Consider the following 19,441-nt stretch of genomic DNA (forward strand, 5'->3'; position numbering starts at 1 on the left):
ATAAGTAGAAGGAAGAAGTTGAGTTTCCTCTGGAAGAAATCTATAGAAAATAATTCAGGGCTAAATGATTGGGAAGTCAGAAAAATTCCTGTGTTTTCTTAGACTAAGTTTAGAAATGGAAGGGAGGGGGATTAATGGAGAAAGGAAGAAAACACACAAAAAGAATAAAGTGAAGCTGCTTTATGTAGTAAGATATGTGCCAACACCTACTAAGTCATAGTTATATCCCACTTCTTCTCTTGGTGCAAATATTTTCAGAAACTTGGTTAAATGCAGATTAAAGGAAGTTGTGGATTTTGAATGTGTTGATGTAAATGGTAACAGTAGCAGTCAAATAGGGAACAGTAGCTCTAATTGAGAATGAATACAGAAAGTAAAAGCTGATAGTTTTTATTTCCAACATCAAAGTGAAGTTCAGTTGGCTGCTGTGGAAGAGCTGAAAGGCCCATTTTTATCATGGTGCCTTTATTTTGTGAGACACACCATTCATATAGCTTCAAATTTGACACTGACAGATAGAGATTATTAAAAGTAAACACATTTCAAGAAAGGTATGAGATAATTCTAACAGTTTTAGTTGCTTAAAGACATCTGCATGACCTGATAAATATCAAGTGAGTGGCCTCAGACACTAAGGATGAGGAATAGGTCCTCTAAGAAGTTCTAAGTATTAGAGAGAACAACTTAATAAATCAACCTGTCTAAATGTATATATTGGGCAACTGTATAGCACAAGCATGTTTAGTAAACCCACTTAATAGATGTTAATTAAGTTTAGTTTGGGGGAAGTTTTTTTTTTTTTTTTTTTTGAGACAGAGTCTCACTCTGTCGCCAGGCTCCAGGCTAGAGTGCAGTGGCGCAATCTCCGCCTCCTGGGTTCAAACAATTCTCCTGCCTCAGCCTCCTGAGTAGCTGGGATTACAGGCATGCGCCACCGTGCCCAGCTAATTTTTTGTATTTTTAGTAGAGACAGGGTTTCACCATGTTAACCAGGATGGTCTCGATCTCCTGACCTTGTGATCCACCCGCCTCGGCTTCCCAAAGTGCTGGGATTACAGGCGTGAGCCACCGCGTCTGGCCTGGGGGAAGTTTTTATTTTCCTCGAAGAAAATAGCTGACTCCTATGTCACCTTCAACAATAGTGGACACATGTGGGTAACTAGAATAGGGACTACACATTGGTTTCACTGGGAAGATTCTATTAATAAGTATGTAGGTCAGTTGCACGTGAGATGTTACAGAAATTTCTTCCTTTCTCTGAATATCCCACTCCTTTCCATTCCTAAACTTAATCTAAGAAAACACAGGAATGTTTCTGACTTCCCATTCATTTGGTCCTGAATTATTTCTATAGACTTCTTCCAGAGGAAATTCAACTTCTTCCTCCTACTTATCTAAATTTTGACAACCAAGGATGTATTAAAAGGAGCTCATCTAAGAATTCTAATTAACAAGTAACACAACTATTTTTTAAAATATGTGTATATTGAAAAATAAAATGTTAAAGAAATGCTCAATATCAAAGAATATATTGAGCCCATATGAAGGAATTATAAAGCAATTGGAGAAATAACCTTTGAAGAGAAAACAGAACTTTGAGAGATGTTCTAAGTGCTGGAATGTACCCTTTACATTTTTTTAGAGTAATGACAAGACTCAAAATTAAAATTCAACCTGAATGCAAATGGAAATAAGAATTTGTAGGACAAAAGAGAAGCAAAAATATAGCTCTCAGAGTTATGTATGTTAAAAATATTTTTTTGTTTAGCTGTTTCTACGAAGTAAAAGAGCTCCAAAAATTTTTTCATTAACATATCAATCCCAGTACATGAAATGGAGTAAGCTTTGAATTCCCAAGCTGCTGATGGTGGGTGAAATCCATTCTGCTGCTGATTTTTATGGCCTGTGAGTTAACAGTCATTTCACATTTTTAAGTGGTTGGAAAAAAAATGAAAAGAAAAATATTTCATGATACATGAGAATTATATGAAATTCAAAATTTAGTGTTGGTAAATAAAGTTTTTTGGGGACAGAGTCACATCTCAATTTATGTATGTCTATGGCTACTTTCAGGTAGAAAGACAGAGTTGAATAAAATACTTGCTACCTGACCTTTTACCAAAAAAGTTTGTTGATACCTGTGTTAGACCCTTGATTAAGCCAAGTCCACATGAATCTCAGGCTATGGATAATTGAAGCAGTTAAAACTAAACTCTCAAACACAACAGAGCCAAGTAGAAAAAAAAATTAAAAGAATTGAGGATTTAAGGTTGAAAGAATTAAATGCATTGAAGAAAAGAAAACTAGATAGATGAAGACTGACTTTCCCACTTTTATTTGCTTTAAATGGAAGCCTCCGTGAAAGAGTCTGCGAAAGTATTGAACTTAGACTTCCTGTGGCTGGTTGTATTGGCCTCTAATCAAGATTATTTTGAGGAGGAAACAGACATACACTTTTTAGACAATAATAATTCGAATTAAACCAGTTGTGTGTATATATACACAATTACTTTTCCTCTCTCTCTCCCTAAATATCTGTAGGGATATATTAAATAATTATAATAAACTGAACCTATACTAATTTCTTATGTGTCAGTGATGCCCATACACTTTTTCTGTTTAACATTCATATAACACAAAGCAACATAAACTTGAGATGTTATGTAATCCAGCTTCCCCCATAATGGAGAAATAATTCCTTCTTATTCATTCATTTTTATGTATCTATGATTTTGTAGAAAGCCTAATCTATTTTCACCAAATTTAAGATGGAGAAGTATATTCATTAATCAAATTAAATTTTGCATCTCAATAGCTTCTTCTTTGTTATATTTTCTTGGAAGAAAAATGTCTACTAATTCTTCTGGGTTATAGCCATTTCCATATTTAAGTCCTTTGTTTTTGTACCTATAGTATTTCTGTTTTCTTGGCCAGTTATTCTAATTTGTTCTGATCATTCTTCATCTTTTTGGTTGCCTTCTTTTTCTTTAAGTCATTACCTATCTTACAATTCTCTAGAAGTGAATTTTGCAGTAAAGAGACACTAGACATCAACCTCAATATGGACAACAGTCTATAAATCTAGTTATAGTTCCTAAGATTTTGTTTGGTAGTTGAATGTCTGACTCAGTAAATTTTATGCCTTTCTGACATAAAATTCTGTTGAGCCAATTTTTCTTCATCTTTTATATGTGTTAGGAATTTTTATTTACCCACATTAAGTTTTTAAGTTTCTATTCCATTGATTTAGGGTCTTTAGATACGTTGGAGTATTAACATCTCAAACTATCACGTTAGCTATTTATGCCATCTTTGTATCCTTTCCAAATTTTATACCTTAAATGACTGACTAAAATAAACAATATTAATCAAGAGATCAATTTCTCTTGTCATTGGAGAATTCCTAATAGGTTGGAATGTTCTATTAATTGATCCTCTAGGTATCATTCATTATATAACCCCAAATTCTCCTGAATGAATCAATATTTTTCTTAGTTTTTATTTAATACATCCAGAATGTTATAAAGATTTTAAAAAGATGGTTCTTGCTGAAATAGAAGTAGTATTGAAAGGAAGAAAGGCAGCATATGTGTTCTGAAGGAAGACTACTTGAGTTTATATTTCAGTTCTATCACCTCCAAATAGTGTGGTTGTAGACAAGTTATTTAGTATATTTGTATTTGTGTGTAATAACAATACTACCCTATCAGGTTGATATAATGATTAAATTACTATTTATATAATATTTGGAAGTTTTTCTATACCAACATTAGTTTAATCATATTACTATTTTGTTTTCACTCCAAGTATCCATAATCATTTTTTTAAAAGTAAGTTCTAGAATTTTGCAGGGAATCCCTGTCAAGCTTTCAAAATATAGTCACAATTCTATGGTGAGACCCTCTGTCCCTCTGACTCTCTCTCTATTTTTTTTTTTTTGTTCTGCCCATTTTACCTAATATAAACACTGCTTTCATTTAATCAAGGACTTTTGGGGTTTGTAGTGCATTGTATGCAAAACAGATTTTTAATGCATTTTTTGATTTTTTTTGCAGCAATAACGTAGCATTGTTTTTGAGAAACATGACAACATGCAAATTACTCTATTTTGTTGGATATACATATTTCCTCCCATGACACATTACAGGTTTCTGAATACAGGAAATATGACTTAAATTTGTTAATTTTCTTTGCTGACCTGTTATGTGTCTCTGTGTGTGCATGTGTGAGACAGAGAGAGACTTTAGGACATTCTCATTTAAAGAATTAAACTATGAAAAATGCAATTTATAATTGTAATAGTATTTTAAAGCAAGTTCTTAAAATTCTATATTAGGAAATAGGACACTACTTGAAGTTTAAAAGATTATGAAAACTACAACCAGAGTGACCTAATTCTGAAAGTAGATTAAATCTTAGAGCAATGTGACGTCATATATTTTATGTTTGTTTTTAGTTACTGAATAGTTTATTCTTTGTACAAACATAAAAGTCTCCAAGTGTATGCAGCACTTTTAGACATAAATTTTTTTCACAAAAATTTATGTTATGTTCCTTTACTTTGTTTTAAAAAATAATTAAGTATGTTCTCTTTAGGTTTATTTGAATATTGATATTAAATATGAACAAGTATGTTAACCTAAAAAAGAAAGTATTACAACACCATCACAACTAATGGAACCTCAAGGCCTTGAAATATATCACATGTTTAAATTCATGATTTTATGATAATACTAAAATAATAAACTCTTTGTTCACATTTGGAGGATTTTGGGGGAAGTGATATTTTTAATGGATAATTAAAGGCTTAAATAAAAGATAAATAAATGGAAGGGATCGAGCATTGTTTTTGCCTTTTCCATACAAACTGAACCTAAAAATAGCTAAGTGATTCATGAGGCAACTTTATGATGATAGAAACCATCTAGCAAATAAGTGTGTAGGAAATTGCAAGCCCTAATGAAATGATGAATTGCGGTCATGATCATCAATGGTGGCTGGCATCATAAAAGGCAACTAAGCAGACATTACACTCTTTCTACAAGCTTGCAACACCATCTGTGAAGTAGTCATACCCCCACATCAACTTGAACCAAGCCTCCAAAAACTCAAGAGACAGAGGAACATAGGGATGAGTTAGACTCATCCAGGGAACAGCAGGTGAGAGGCTCATAGTGGTGGTGGCCTGTAAGAACATACATTTGTCCCTCAACTAGGTAAAATGTTAACTTTAAACATTTACCATGCCCAGAGAGATTGATGCCAGTTAAAGGCAGTGCTGGTCAAATCAGAACTTATTTTTTTTCCCTTGCTATTCTTCCTTCACCTCTATATCCCTTGGCTGTAGTAAAGGAAGAAGTCCTACCTTTTAAATAAGATGCTAGCATTTATTATCGGATGGGGTTGAATTATATAATTCCTGATTCAAGAGTTTATTTTGCTGCTTAAAGTAACTTTATATTATCAATTAGCAACCTAAAAAGTTACTACGAACTTGAGAAATATATAGTCCCCTACCACCAATGAGTAAGTTCGGAAAGAACAGGAGAAAAAGGTTAATCTGTTTCAGATTATATTAAGTTGTTTCACCAGGTCTTGCCAGTTTTATGCTTAGAAAACTTGACTATTTATTGAGTTCCATAATCAAAAATTTTTAAAAAGCTATGAAAATATTGTTTGGGGCTTCCTCAGCTACGGAGTTTTGATTAGGGCTGCCTGGTCCTCATCAGGTGTCAGCATGCTAGCATCATTGACTATCTCTTGAAAGTACTTTTAAGCATTTTTCTGAATACAGAATTCCAATTCTGTTATCTGTCCTTGCACATTTTTCCAAAGAAAAGGAATTTGAACACCACCCTTAGTGTGAATGATGTTGCATTTCACTAACAACATTAACCAGGTATCGTATATGCTCCATGGGGAAAATAATTTTTGTCAGTTTTGCTTAATTTTATATAACTAGAGCCTAACTCCTGCCTGGTACATAGTAAGTATTCAGTTAATACTCATTGAACTAATGAATTTAAGTCAGAGTTTTCTTAAAGCTCAAAAGTTTTGGTTATATAAAGTGCTGATCAACTTCATCAATTTTATAGATGAAAAGTTACAAGAAGATAACGTTCAGGCTGGGCACAGTGGCTCACACCTGCAAGCCCAGTACTTTGGGAGGCCAAGGCAGGAGGATCACTTAGACCAGCCTGACCAACATGGTGAAACCCCTTTTGTCAAAAATACAAACACTTAGCTGGGCGTGGTGGCAGACTCCTGTAATCCCAGCTACTCAGAGGCTGAGGCAAGAAGACTGCTTGAATCTGGGAGGTGGAGGTTGCAGTGAGCCGAGATTGTCCCACTGCACTCCAGCCTGGGTGACAGAGCGAGACTCTAACTCAAAAACAAAACAAAACAAAAAGGGTAAGATTTAATATTACAAATATGATTCCCCACTTCTAGATCATATTCAGTTACAGAATCTCTACTGAAAAACATAAAAAATGAAGGGAATTAAAAGGAGAGCAAAATAAATGAAAGCTAAATGAAATAATCCTTTAGAGAAATGAGTTGTGATTATTCTTACCCTAAGAAAATATTTAATTTGATAAAATACAACACATTTTTAAGGTGGAGGGGGGCAGCTGAGATAATGCAATTTTAAAACTGTTTAATCACTGAGTGTAGTACTGAACACTTTATACTTTTTATTTTAGAAGTTTAGTACATTGTTTTTAGATTCTGTTTTTGATTCTGAATTATCCTACAGGACTTTTCTTTTGTTGTTCTTCTGTTACTATTAGTTTATTAGTATGACCCTTTTTTTCAGTAAAAGACTACTCCTCTTAAATTTTCATTTATTATTGTGGCAAGTTTTATAAAGATGGAACATTGCAAAAGATTGTGTTTTATTGATTGGTGGAGTTGATGCAGGACTATAAAGCAGTGTGTTGAAGTATTAAATTAAATCTTTTTCCTCTCTGTGCTACTTTAGACCCATATTGGAGGTTAAAGGGTATTACACAAATGAAATGATAAATCCAGTTTACATAGTTTTCTTATAGACATTGAACTGCTTCTTTCTTATTATGTCTGAATAAAACTCATTATCTATTTTGTTTCAGTCATAATTACGAGATTCCCTCCTAAGCAATTCTTTACTGTCTCCATTATTCTCCATCTTATAGAATACTCTGGAAAGGCAAGCATATAAATATGATAAAAGAATTAAGCTGTTGAAATAAATTAATTTATTTTGCAACAGTGTATTCAAATCTTACTTGCTCAATGGATTTTACTTTAATGAAATTCTTCAAAGAACAATACATTATGTTCCAAAGATTGAAATTATACATTAAGTAAAATGACTGAATATGTTGTGTCTCAATTTATAGAAAGTTTCAATTGAATGGTTAAGCTTTTAAATCATAAAAATTTGCATAAATTAAAATATTTTCTTCAAATAACAGTATTAACTATTGTCTTCCTATCCTTTGTTCTTAAACACAAAACTGCAATAAAAGCAAAACTAAGTTAAAGCTAAATTAAATATTATAATTTTACTTATACATATTTACTGAGCTTTAAATTATGCTGTTAAAGTGCATTTTACATAACAATTTTAATCTAATTTATTTTTACTTAGTATATTATGTCTTTTTAAGAGCATTTTGGATGTGTAAATGAATAACTGAACAAGTCATGAATTAAAGGGATGATCATAGACAACTGACATTTAAGTACATTGACTAATAAAGCATTTTTCTACTTATATGGGAAATGTTAAAATAAACAAGGACTTATTTTCATGACATAATATTGTTCTAGAAATTTATGTGTTTAATATTGAAGCATTTTAATGAGTTAAATATCTCAGAAAAATTATATTCTCATGCCTTCCATTAGTATCACTAGGAAATCTATTATGACAGGAATATCAGACTTGCAAAATCATTTTAAAAAGATGGATTTATTTCAGTATTGTACTTTGTGTCTCTTCAGCCAAATATATGCCACTGAAAGATCACTAACATTATTAAGAAAAGCATTAAAATTTATTGATAGATAAGTATTGATGTGAGTGACCTTTTGAATAAAAGAGTGGTTATTTTAGAAAATTTTATTCCTGCAATAATATAGCAATGCATTTTCTCAAATACGCACTATGTATTTCTGTGTAATCCAAGTGTTAGCAGTTAGATGTATTAGGAATTAGCTCTAAAGCCTAGACAAACTGTATGTTTCTATTAGAATTTCAAGAAAGCAAGGTTAGACTTTAAGAGTGTATGTCTGGGCACGTATGAAGTTAGCTGCAGTATTGTTTCTTAATATATTTATACAAATTAAAAGAAGTTCTACATATAGTCTTATTAATGCATCCTCTGTAAGTGCACAAATACTTCAAAACCATACAAAATTCAACTTTTGAATTATGGCTTGGCTGTACACAAGCCAAGATTATCCTTTGATTTGTGATCACAATGATTTGATATGAGCATATTGTCATTTGAAGCTTCTTTATAGTTTAGGGATAATTATAATTAGAAGATAGGAAGTAAGTTTTGGCATCCAGATGTGAAGTTTCTGATCTTTTAAGTCATATACGTGTGTGTTTTAAAAACTTTTGGACATTTGTTTGCCTTAGACATTTTGGAGGCATACATGCTTCATTTTTTAGTTTGGAAAAATAACTGATAATATGTTCATTTTCCATGCCACTTGTGATAAAGATTTCAAAATATCTTATTCTGCAAACTGTACTGTACCTTTCTTTTGTATTCTAGAGTGTTACAAATGCATGCATGCTACAAACTTCTCTGAACAAGTCAGTTTTAAATTTTAATGTATGGAGTGTATGTGTTTTTGTTTGTCCCCCTTGTTTACTCTCTCCTCTCCCCACATCTTCTCTCTCTCTTTCTTTCTCTCCCTCCCCCTTTTCTTATTTGCATATTGGCAGTATTTCAAGTGAAAATCCTACATATCTTGAGCTGGAGAAAATGTATTGCTTGTTGCTTATATTTACCTACATATCAATTTTGCTATTTGCAGAAAATAAAGCACTTAATTGTTAACCTCTGATCTATTAAGGTAAAGGACTAATGATTTTTAGTATAATACTAACAATACATCTGCCTTCTGTGGGGGTTTACTGTCTTTTACAGAAGCCTATAAACACTTATTAGTCCTATCCAGAAACTCTTAAAGTTCAACACATTATCATTATGACAAGATTCTAATATGCATTGCAACTTTTGAGAGTAACATTTAATTGACTTTTTTTCTTTCTTTACAATATTGTTTTGTCATGAAGTTTCTCATAGCACTTCTTTTTTTTTTTTTTAATTTCATTGAATATATCTTAGGAAACCATTTTATTACATGGATTTGGGGAAAGTCCTTGGCTATTTTTTCTGCTTATTTTCATTTTATTTGTCATGCTTTCCAAAATGAAGTCTCAGCATATCTGCTGAAGATGTTTATCGGCAGTGTAGACCATTGAAAAATTAAAAGAGTATGACGAAAGTACAGTTCAATCTTAGCTCCATATTAAACTCATAGGGAGAGCCTTAAAAAAATACTGAAGTCTGGGTCCTATTTTAGACTTAGTGTATTAGTTTTTTTAGGGCCATTGTAACAAAGAACCAGAAACTGGGTAGCTTAAAACCAGAGAGATTTATTATCTTGCATTATTGGAGTCTAAGAAGTTCAAAATCAAGAGTTTATGAGGACCATGCTCCCTTTGAGATTCTAGGCGGAATCCTTAGTTGTCTTTCCATAGCTTCTGGTAGGGGCTGGAAATTCTTGGCATGCCTTGGCTTGAAGCTGCATAAATTTAATCTCTGCCTCAATGTTCACATGACATTCTTTCCTCCTATCTTCACATCTTCTTGTAAAGACATGAATCATGTGGGATTAGAAGCCATCCTAATCCTCATCTTAACTAATTATGTCTGCAAAAACTCAGTTTTCAAATACATTCATGCTCATAGGGACCAAAGGTTAGGGCTTCAACATATCTTTTTGGGGGACACAATTAAGCATAATACTCAGTAAACCAGAATCTTTGGAGTCAAACTGAAGCATAAGCACATTTAAGAACTTGCCAGGGTGATTCTGATGTGCAGTAGGATTTCAGACCATCATGTTGCTAATAAAATCACTTTGACCAAAGATGAGCATGATCACCATTCTCACTGGCAGTACAAAGCCTGGAAACTCCTCTCTTTGTTTTCCATATTAACATTGACATTTTGGAAACATGAGCCTCCTAAAAGTCAATTATATTTTATAACTTTTTTCTCTATGTCATATTTGCATATTTTCACCCTAATAAAGAATAATGTACTTACTACTCATAAGTACATTATACATCTACATACTTTATGTAGTTTTCTTCCAGACTTTTAACTATTTATTAATTATTGCAAAGACAGTTCATCAAGTCCTGTATCTGTTAATAACTGAAGGTATATTTTGTTGCTCAAAGTAGAAAATGTTCACCAATGGGTACCTTCTTTCTTAATCTGTAATGCCATTTATAATAGCTAATTGGAGGCATTTATATAATCCACCTGCATATTTGTATAATGGAGAATGGACAGAGCTTAGAGATGGAGGTATGGAGAAAACAAGAGTTTTGACATAAAATAGAGTATGAGGAAACACAGTACCAAATTTCCCTGGGACACAATTCATGCATATTTCACAAATTGACCTTAATACATTTGTGTGGTTGAATTGAAACTAGGTGTGGTAGGTATTCTGAAAATTATTTAAATCAAAGAAAATTATTCCAATATTAAATAATAATCCATTTCCACGATGCCTTAAAATGTGACTATGTCCAGAGCAGTGCCCAGATGGAATGCCTGTTAAAAACTCTTCTGGTATGATTATTATGGTCAGTCATGTTGAAAATGTGTTTATTAGGTGACCTTTAGATACTTGCAGAAACAAGGGAATATATTTAAAGATTTCTTCAAAATGATAAATAATCTTTTATTCTCCAAATTCTTTGTTGTCTAATGGGTTCTTATATGGATATTTTTGGGTTTCTTCTTAGGGCTTACTTTTTCCAGAGTGGATTGACATTTGCCATGACTACAGTCATGCTTACCTGTAGAACCAGTTTCATAAATCATCTTTTTCTACTTTATTTGGCTTTGCTCAAGATAAACATGTCTTTTAGTTAAATGCTGATGAAATAAAGTGTTTATTCTCTTTACATATCTTATTGTATTTAGAAAAACCAACATTTGTTAAGTAAAAATCCACTGTATTTAACCTCTTTTTTTCCCTCCTTCCCTCCCTTGGTGGTGCAGGAGCGTGTTCCGGATAGCCCCTCACCTGCCCCCTCTCTGGAGGAGGGCAGAAGGCCTGGCAGTCACCCATCATCACATCGCAGCAGCAGCGTGTCCAGCTCCCCTGCACGGACTGAGAGCTCTTCTGACAGAATCCGTAGGTCTCATACTTCTACTTGTCACCATTTTAAACTTTATTAGGTTCAGCTGGCTTTTCTAATCAACATGCCCTCATTCCAAATAGATCTCAGATGGATCATGTTCTGAAGCTCGGTAGCAATAGCCATCTCTCAAAATTATGTTTCCCAGTTTGCAATATCATGAGGTATGACACAACATTAACAGGTCCTGATATAAATTTCCTCTCTTTGATGCCACGTATAAAGATTTGAGCCATGAAACAGAGAAAATAAGTAACCTTCTAGATTGGTTTCTGAAGTAAACACAACCAATTCTCATATACCGAGTATCTAGGTCCACTGTTTATGGATTATTCAAGATCATTCCTCAAATCCTACCCTTCCATTTGGTAATTCACTAAGTTTTAAATTTTATTCTTGTGTTAATGGAGATATCCACAAAGAGAAATGAGTCAGATTCAGAATAATAAATTTAAAAAGCATACATTTCTAATTCATTCTGGTGATCAACGGATTAAAGAATTTGAAATTAGCCTAATTTGAGAATTTGAATTAGTAACAATCAATAATGCATACTATTGCCATTTGTTGTTATTATTAAAATTTGAGAAGTAGGGCTGTATTTATTTTCCATAATATTTAATCTTGGTCCTTATGGCCAAAAAATTTAAGAATAAAGTTAAAATGCCATCCAATTAACAGATAATTTTGCGTCTGTACAATAATATCAGATTGTTCTTTTGATGACTATGTTAAAAGAGAATAACTTGGTTCATAAAACTGATCTATCTTGCTTTTTCAGAACTTAGCCATTATTTTATGAAATTACGTTCATAGCATAAACTTTGTCTAATTACACAAAAGTTATTTAAGTTATTTGGTTGTTGAGAATATTTTCATAATAGGAAAGTATTTTCTAGAAAGTGACTTTGTAGATTATAAAGGAATGTATGCATAATGTGAAAATTGTTGATCTGGGAGTTATTGAAGTAGTAATTTAAAGATTAAGTTAAATGCTATGTAAATAATTATAAATAAAAGATAGTCAATTACTGGCAATTATATAGTTCAACATAATACCAAATATATATACTTGCTTTGGCCTGCCTGAAACGTATTTTTTTAATTTTATAGCTTTATACACTACTTTAAAATAGTTTTCAAATAAAATATTTACTGTATATTTTTACGATATGTTGACACTAGAATCAGAAGTTTAATGATAAATATTGGTTTCATTATAAGATATTGGAAAGGTACTGTCCTAGAGAAAAAAAACTTTTTTTAATAAAATGAAAATGATGGACAGCTTGGGGAAGATTTGAAAGAGTTTTGTTACACATTCACATAATTTTATTAATGGTTATGTTATTTTTAAAATTTTTGATAGAAACAAAGAATACATTTTTGTATGCCTGGGATATCATAATTGTTGAAGTGGAAATACATCCACATTCACACACACATATGTATACATATATGTGCACATATATGTATATTCATTTCTAACATGATACTTTAATTTTCGACTTACAGAAAATTTTCAGATACAAATCATTCTTATGTGCTTGTCGTCCTGATTTACCTCATCAATCAATCCATGAAGGTGTCTGAAAGTGATATCTCAATAAAGGCATAATGTCACCTAGTCCTTCTATCCTAAATTAAATGCATCTTTACCTCAAACTCTTCATCATTTATCTTCTACAAACAAGGACATTTTTTTAATAACAAAAGAAAAATGACCAAAATCAGGAAAATAATATGATGGTACTAAAATTTAAACTACAGTTTTTATTTAAATTGCATTGGTTTTCCCACCAATATTTTTAAAAGCAAGATTTTTTTTTCTTGGTACAAAAGCCAATCTAGGATCACACACTACAACTATTTCTCATATTCTGTTAGTATTCTTTAACCTGGAACAGTTTATTAGTCCTTTTTGTCTTTCAGTAACAATACTTTTTTTGAGTACAGGCCATGTATTTTGTAGAATGTTCCTCAGTTTAGTTTTTATGTGATTAGACATAGGTTATGGATGTTTGGCAGGAATCACACAGCTGTGATAGTGTGTCTTTCTTAGTGAATCACTTCAGGAGACACACATTTCTACAATACCAGCAATAATTTTATCACTTTCTTAAGGTGGTGACTACCAGGTTTCTCTATTACAGTATTACTTTTTGTTGCTGTTGTTTACCTTTCTGGATAGTGAGTATGTTGTGACAAAATATCTTAAGACTATGCAAATATCCTGTTCTTTACCAAATTTCCACTCACTAGTTTTAGAATTATCTATCCCTTGATGTCTGAAGCAATCAATTATTATTAACGGTGTTTGCCAAATGGCAATTTCTACTATATTATCTTATATTTTAAAGTTGTATATTTTCCATACAAATTTTATTTTATGCAAAATAAAAATAAGTGAAGTGATGTCATTTTCAGTATTTTCTGCTTAGTCTGATGAATTATTATGTTATTTATCATAGTGTTTCTAGGGATAGATTATAAATTTAAAGTTAGACCATTATATTAATACTATATTTACTGTTGAGTCCAAAAGAGTTTAATTAACTTATTGGAACCTTGTGTGTTACGGTGTTTTGTGTTTTGTTGTGTTTGTTTGTTTTTTGGGTTTAACAGCGGTTCATCAGAATGGATTGTCCATGAACCAGATGCTGATGGGCTTATCACCAAATGTACTCCCTGGGCCCAAAGAGGGGGATTTGGCTGGTCATGACATGGGACATGAGTCGAAAAGGATGCATATTGAAAAAGGTAATGTATGATTATATATTCCTTGTTTTTTCAATTCAATATATGAACTAGATTTTAATCACAGAAGAAATACTTCTCTATGTAAAATATGTATATATATATACATATTATATATATATATAAGGGTTTTTAAAACCTACAATATTTAGTACAAATTAAACCTATTCAAAAAAAATATATGAACGAAGACCTGCAGCACTTCTCTTATACAATATGTAAGTTACAATTTAGTTACCAGTATATTAATAAAAAGTCCCATTCTTTATGTCTCAGTTCCTAAAAGGTCTGCTATTTGACTTTTTCAATGGCTTTAGGGTCATTGTCATTTTACTTAGCATAACAGAACAATAACTGTATAGGAAGGATGATTCTCCCCTCTTTTGTATTAAAAAACATAGTTAATGGATGAATAAGGAAACAGAGATATATTTTGTATGTCAGTGTACTTGTAGTTGTTTCAAAATATACCAAGAAAGCCCAGGTTCTACATAGCTACAAAAGTTTCTTATATTTTGTTAATATCAACCAAACTTATTTTCACAGGCAAAAATTGTATTTTCATCCCTCATTTCATAATTTCACGAAAAAATTAAAATACTATTTTAGTTAGTATATTAGAAATTTATTCTTGGAGCTGCAAATGCATGCTTTCAAATTGTAAGTGTTAAATTGTGAATATAAGAGCCTTTCCATGTATTTTTAATTTTAACTTAATATTTTGAAACTTTATAAATACGGATAGGATAGTTTGCTTCTCTTTTTTTGACATAGCCATCAAATAATCAGTGTTGTGAATAAAGATTATTTCTTTGGAGAACATTAAAAGGGCACAATTAATCAGCTGTCAACAAGGAAAGGAAACACAATTGGGTATTTCAATAATTTAATAGGACTAAATCTGTGGAGAGAGATTAAGTTAAGGAGGGGTACCTTTTTTCCACCAAAAAGACTACTAACAAAAAGTAAAAGCGCTTACATAAAACATTTCCCTTTCAACATAAAAATAGCTCCGCTAAGTGCCTTAGGGAGAAGGAGTATATTTCTACAAATTAGATTATTTGAGCTATGGAATGTCAGTGAGAAAACAATAATCTAGGTACTAACATGTTAACTTCTAGGCATAATTGAGAAAAAGAGGCATTAATAATTTTTTCTTATTGTGAAACTTGATATCAAGTGTTATTTATATTAAGTATTCTAATGCAGTGCACAACTAGTTCAGTTGGTCTCTAAATTTCTAACTTACATTTTTCACAAACTTTTCATTAACGATAAAGAAAAATGTCATAGGTATTATCCATCATATATATTTTGACCTATACCTTTGATATTTAATCAGAAAGCCACGCATAGCAATATTGTAAAAAATAGTATAGTGGTAAAACATAAAGTTTCATCAAATATTCATTTTAAGTAATGATATTTAAATATAATAATTAATTGTATGGGTTTCACAATCATTCTCTGCTAGGGTTGAGCGGAAGAACAAAGCCCTCAGAAAATTATTTAAGTCATTGTTTTCTCAATTTTCCCTTAGAAACTATTTAACGGATTTAACTTGGGATGCATAAAAAGGAAGCCAGTTTATATTATATAATGAATGTCACGATATTAGCGCTAAATTCTCTTGCAGAACCATGGTGGAGAAGGGGTAAGAGAGAAGTGTAGAAGTCCAGACATGGTAGTGAAGAGAAAATCACAAAAGGAATGACTGGTACTAGAACTGGAATAACAAATCTTACTCGAATTTTTGTTGGAGAGCTTTGTGCACCGTTATTCTTTTAATTGACCTGTATTTTTCATAACTGTTTCTTTTTCATATGTTATGATTTTAATCTATTTATTAATTATTATTATTATTTTGCCACCATGGAGCATTTTTTGAAATAATATACTAGGTTGATCTAGGCATGTTTTGAAGTATTTTTGTTATTTGGAAGTTATTTCTTTGTTCATATCCTTCCACTAGTAGAATGTAAGCTGACTGGGAGTCTTCTGTGTACTACATTTGCTTTAAACAGACTAGGCAGTCTTTGAGTGCATACTGATCTGTGGGCTGAATTATTAGAAGATTCCAACAGACAGACAAGAGTTAAAACAACTTTGGAGATCACGTGCTTTAATGATTAATAGCAAGGCCAAAGGTGGTATTATCTAGCCTTTAAAAAGTACATTTATATTAAACACATTAGAACATTCTGACCACAAATATACACAAAAACTTATTGTGTCACTAATGGTACTTATTTCAAGATTTCTAGATTGTTTTGCTGCAAAGTCCTTGATCATAGCCCAAAATTTCTCCATATTTTAACATATATTTTATAGTGAAAAATAAATTTATAAGATTCTCCCTAAAAACGTGAAACTATAATTGATTTCAAATGTGTAGTATATGTAATCCCAAAATTGTAATAGATTTTGATACTATTCTAGTAAACTTTTTGTTATGTGATGCTTTTCTCTTGCATGTACTTTCTTTTATCTAGTTTTTGCATAGTGAATTAATAGTAAATATTCATGGGCTTTCTAGATTGATAGAGACTACTAAATTAAAACATGTTTTCTTTCATGACAACATTTATCATGAGTCTCATAATATCCCTGTAACTTTCCTACCACTCATATCTATATCAAACTAGTAGCTTCATTTAGAGATATTTGTAAAGAAATTAATTATATGTTTATGTCATTTTAGGCTTGAACCTATATGTAATTTGCTGTCTACCAACTAAATTATTCAAAAGGCAGTAATTTTTTAGAAAACACTGACTCCAAAATTAGATGCCAACATTTATTTGTATGCTGAGAATCACTGTGGTCTGAAATCTTAAGCATCAGTAACTTAAACATTTTATGTTCTTCTTAATATTAAATAGCTATATCTCCATTCTATTATTCAAAAGAATTAAATCAGCCTTAGTTGAAGGACCAGTGGTTTTAACTACTGAGTAAATTCATTCTGCTTTAAAAATAAAGAATACTCACGTAGGGTTTTCAGCTTAGGGAGAGCATAATTTAAGCATGTTCAAATATATACATATATATATATATACACACACACACATATGTATAGGTTTGGATGTGAACCTACATATAGGTTCAAGCCTAAACAAATAAAATACACATATATGTATATATCTGTATCTATACATCAAATATATATATAAATATGTATCTATATATAAAAATATATATCACAGGAGATACGTATCATATATATGTATATCATATATATGGATATATCATATATATGTATATCATATATATGTATATTATATATGTATGTATATCATGTATATATGTATTATATATGTATGTATATCATGTATATATACATATATGGATATACATATATATATCACTTTATATATGGAGAGAGAGAGAGAGAGAGAGAGAGAGAAGTAATTGGCCAGGCGCAGTGGCTCATGCCCGTAATCCCAGCACTTTGGGAGACCTAGGAGAGCAGATCACCTGAGATCAGGAGTTTGAGACCAGCCTAGCCAACATGGTGAAACCCTGTGTCTATTTAAAATAATAACATTAGCCAGTAGTGGTGGTGGATGCCTGTAATCCCAGGTACTAGAGAGGCTAAGGCAGGAGAATCCCTTGGACCTGGGAGGCGAAGGTTGCAGTGAGCTGAGACCACAGCATTTCACTCCAGCCTGGGCCACAAGAGCGAAACTGTTTCCAAAAAGAAAAAAAAAAAAGAAGAAGTAAAAGAATTATAACAACCTTTGCAGTCATCTCAATTATAAGGAGACATGCTTTAAAGATTAAGAGAGATACTTTGATTAAACTCACGAGTTTGTCAAAGATAGGTGCTTAGGGAAACTCTGAGACAGCACACAGCATGGCTTAAGAAACAACTGTCTTTCAGCTTTTCCAAACGTCCAGAGTTCCCAAGAGCTTTCTGTATTTTAAAACATTGCCAATCTTTTCCCTCATTCTAACTGTAGTGGAATAGGCCATAATAATTGACATTTGTAGTATATAAGTAGACTCACTGTTTCTTGATACTGGAGCTCTCTGTTTATTCCACACATTTGTCCATTGATACTAGTTTACAGTATTGCTCTCTCATCAATAATTTGTTTTGGTTTTTCTTAAATTGCTGTACTTTCAACAAATTTTTGAGCATACTTCTTATCTTGCCTATAAGTCAATATGCACATTTTTGTTATTATACAATTTACCTATTTTTGATTGATCAAAAATTAAGTATATGGTAGAGATAAGCCTATAATATTAACTTCCTCCAATTATAGAAAACTTAAGCATTTAGAGTTGGGACTAACTGTTGCATACCTAATTTGTTATTATATTTTGGTCTTGGATTAAGTCTACCAATGTGATGTAATCAATGAGTAAATATTTACTGAAAACCAGATATGTGAATGAAAACAAATGAAATATAAATCAGCCTCTCTCTTTCCCTGTCTCTCCCTTTCTGCACTAAAATTATACAGACTTTTTTTCTTAATATGTAATTTCTCCTACAGTTAAGGCTTTTCTCTCATTTGTCATGAAAACTTTTCACTGCTGATTACTTCAGACACCACATTTTAGAAGCAGGACTAATCTGAGGAGAGGCAGGAATTCCAGGGGATTCGCTTCAGGCCATAAAGTACTTTTTTTGTGTCATATTTTGCTTGGTGGGCAGTACTCAAAATTTCCAGTGTTCAACAGCTTTGTATAAAAACTTTTCATGTTGATAATCTAACATGAAGGACAGAGCACTAAAGGCCAAAAAGTAGTTAGTAAACTGGCCATATTTAGATTTTTGTCTGTTCTTTATATTGTAGTCTTAGCATGCAACCTTATGGACCATTTTCATACAAAGCCCTTTAGAAAGAAAATGATTATGTATCACTGTTTTCAAGTTTTAGAATATATTTTTATTTGTACATTTCTCATTGTTTACAAATTCTAACTTAAATCAAGATAAGTCTTCAAAAATGCAGCAATATGAATGGAACTGCAGGTCATTGTGTTACATGAGATGAACTACGCACGGAAAGACAATTAGCACATGTTCTCACATATATGTGTGTTTCAAAATACCTAGAAAAGGATAATTTCAAATATTTCTAGCATAAAGAAGAGACAAATACTTAGGGAGATGGATATCCCAATTCTACTTATTTGATCTTTAAAAATTATGTAAATGTCTAAAACTATTACATGCACCCCCAAATATATGCATCTATTATGTATCGATAAAAATTAAAC

At 31.7% G+C, this 19,441-nt stretch overlaps 1 protein-coding gene across 4 annotated transcripts in view; it reads left to right on the forward strand.

Moving 5' to 3' along the window:
• The window catches only part of DACH1 (dachshund family transcription factor 1), a 428,780-nt gene that overhangs the window by 294,931 nt on the left and 114,408 nt on the right, over positions 1–19,441 (forward strand). For all 4 annotated transcript variants that reach the window (XM_035296525.3, XM_035296528.3, XM_008984114.5 and 1 more), the window contains 2 exons: positions 11,310–11,445; positions 14,075–14,209. In XM_035296525.3, coding sequence (XP_035152416.1) covers positions 11,310–11,445; positions 14,075–14,209 — 271 coding nt within the window. The remainder of the gene's footprint in view (positions 1–11,309; positions 11,446–14,074; positions 14,210–19,441) is intronic.

The sequence above is a fragment of the Callithrix jacchus genome, chromosome 1, assembly GCF_049354715.1.
Source record: "Callithrix jacchus isolate 240 chromosome 1, calJac240_pri, whole genome shotgun sequence".
NCBI classification, from domain to species: domain Eukaryota; kingdom Metazoa; phylum Chordata; class Mammalia; order Primates; family Cebidae; genus Callithrix; species Callithrix jacchus.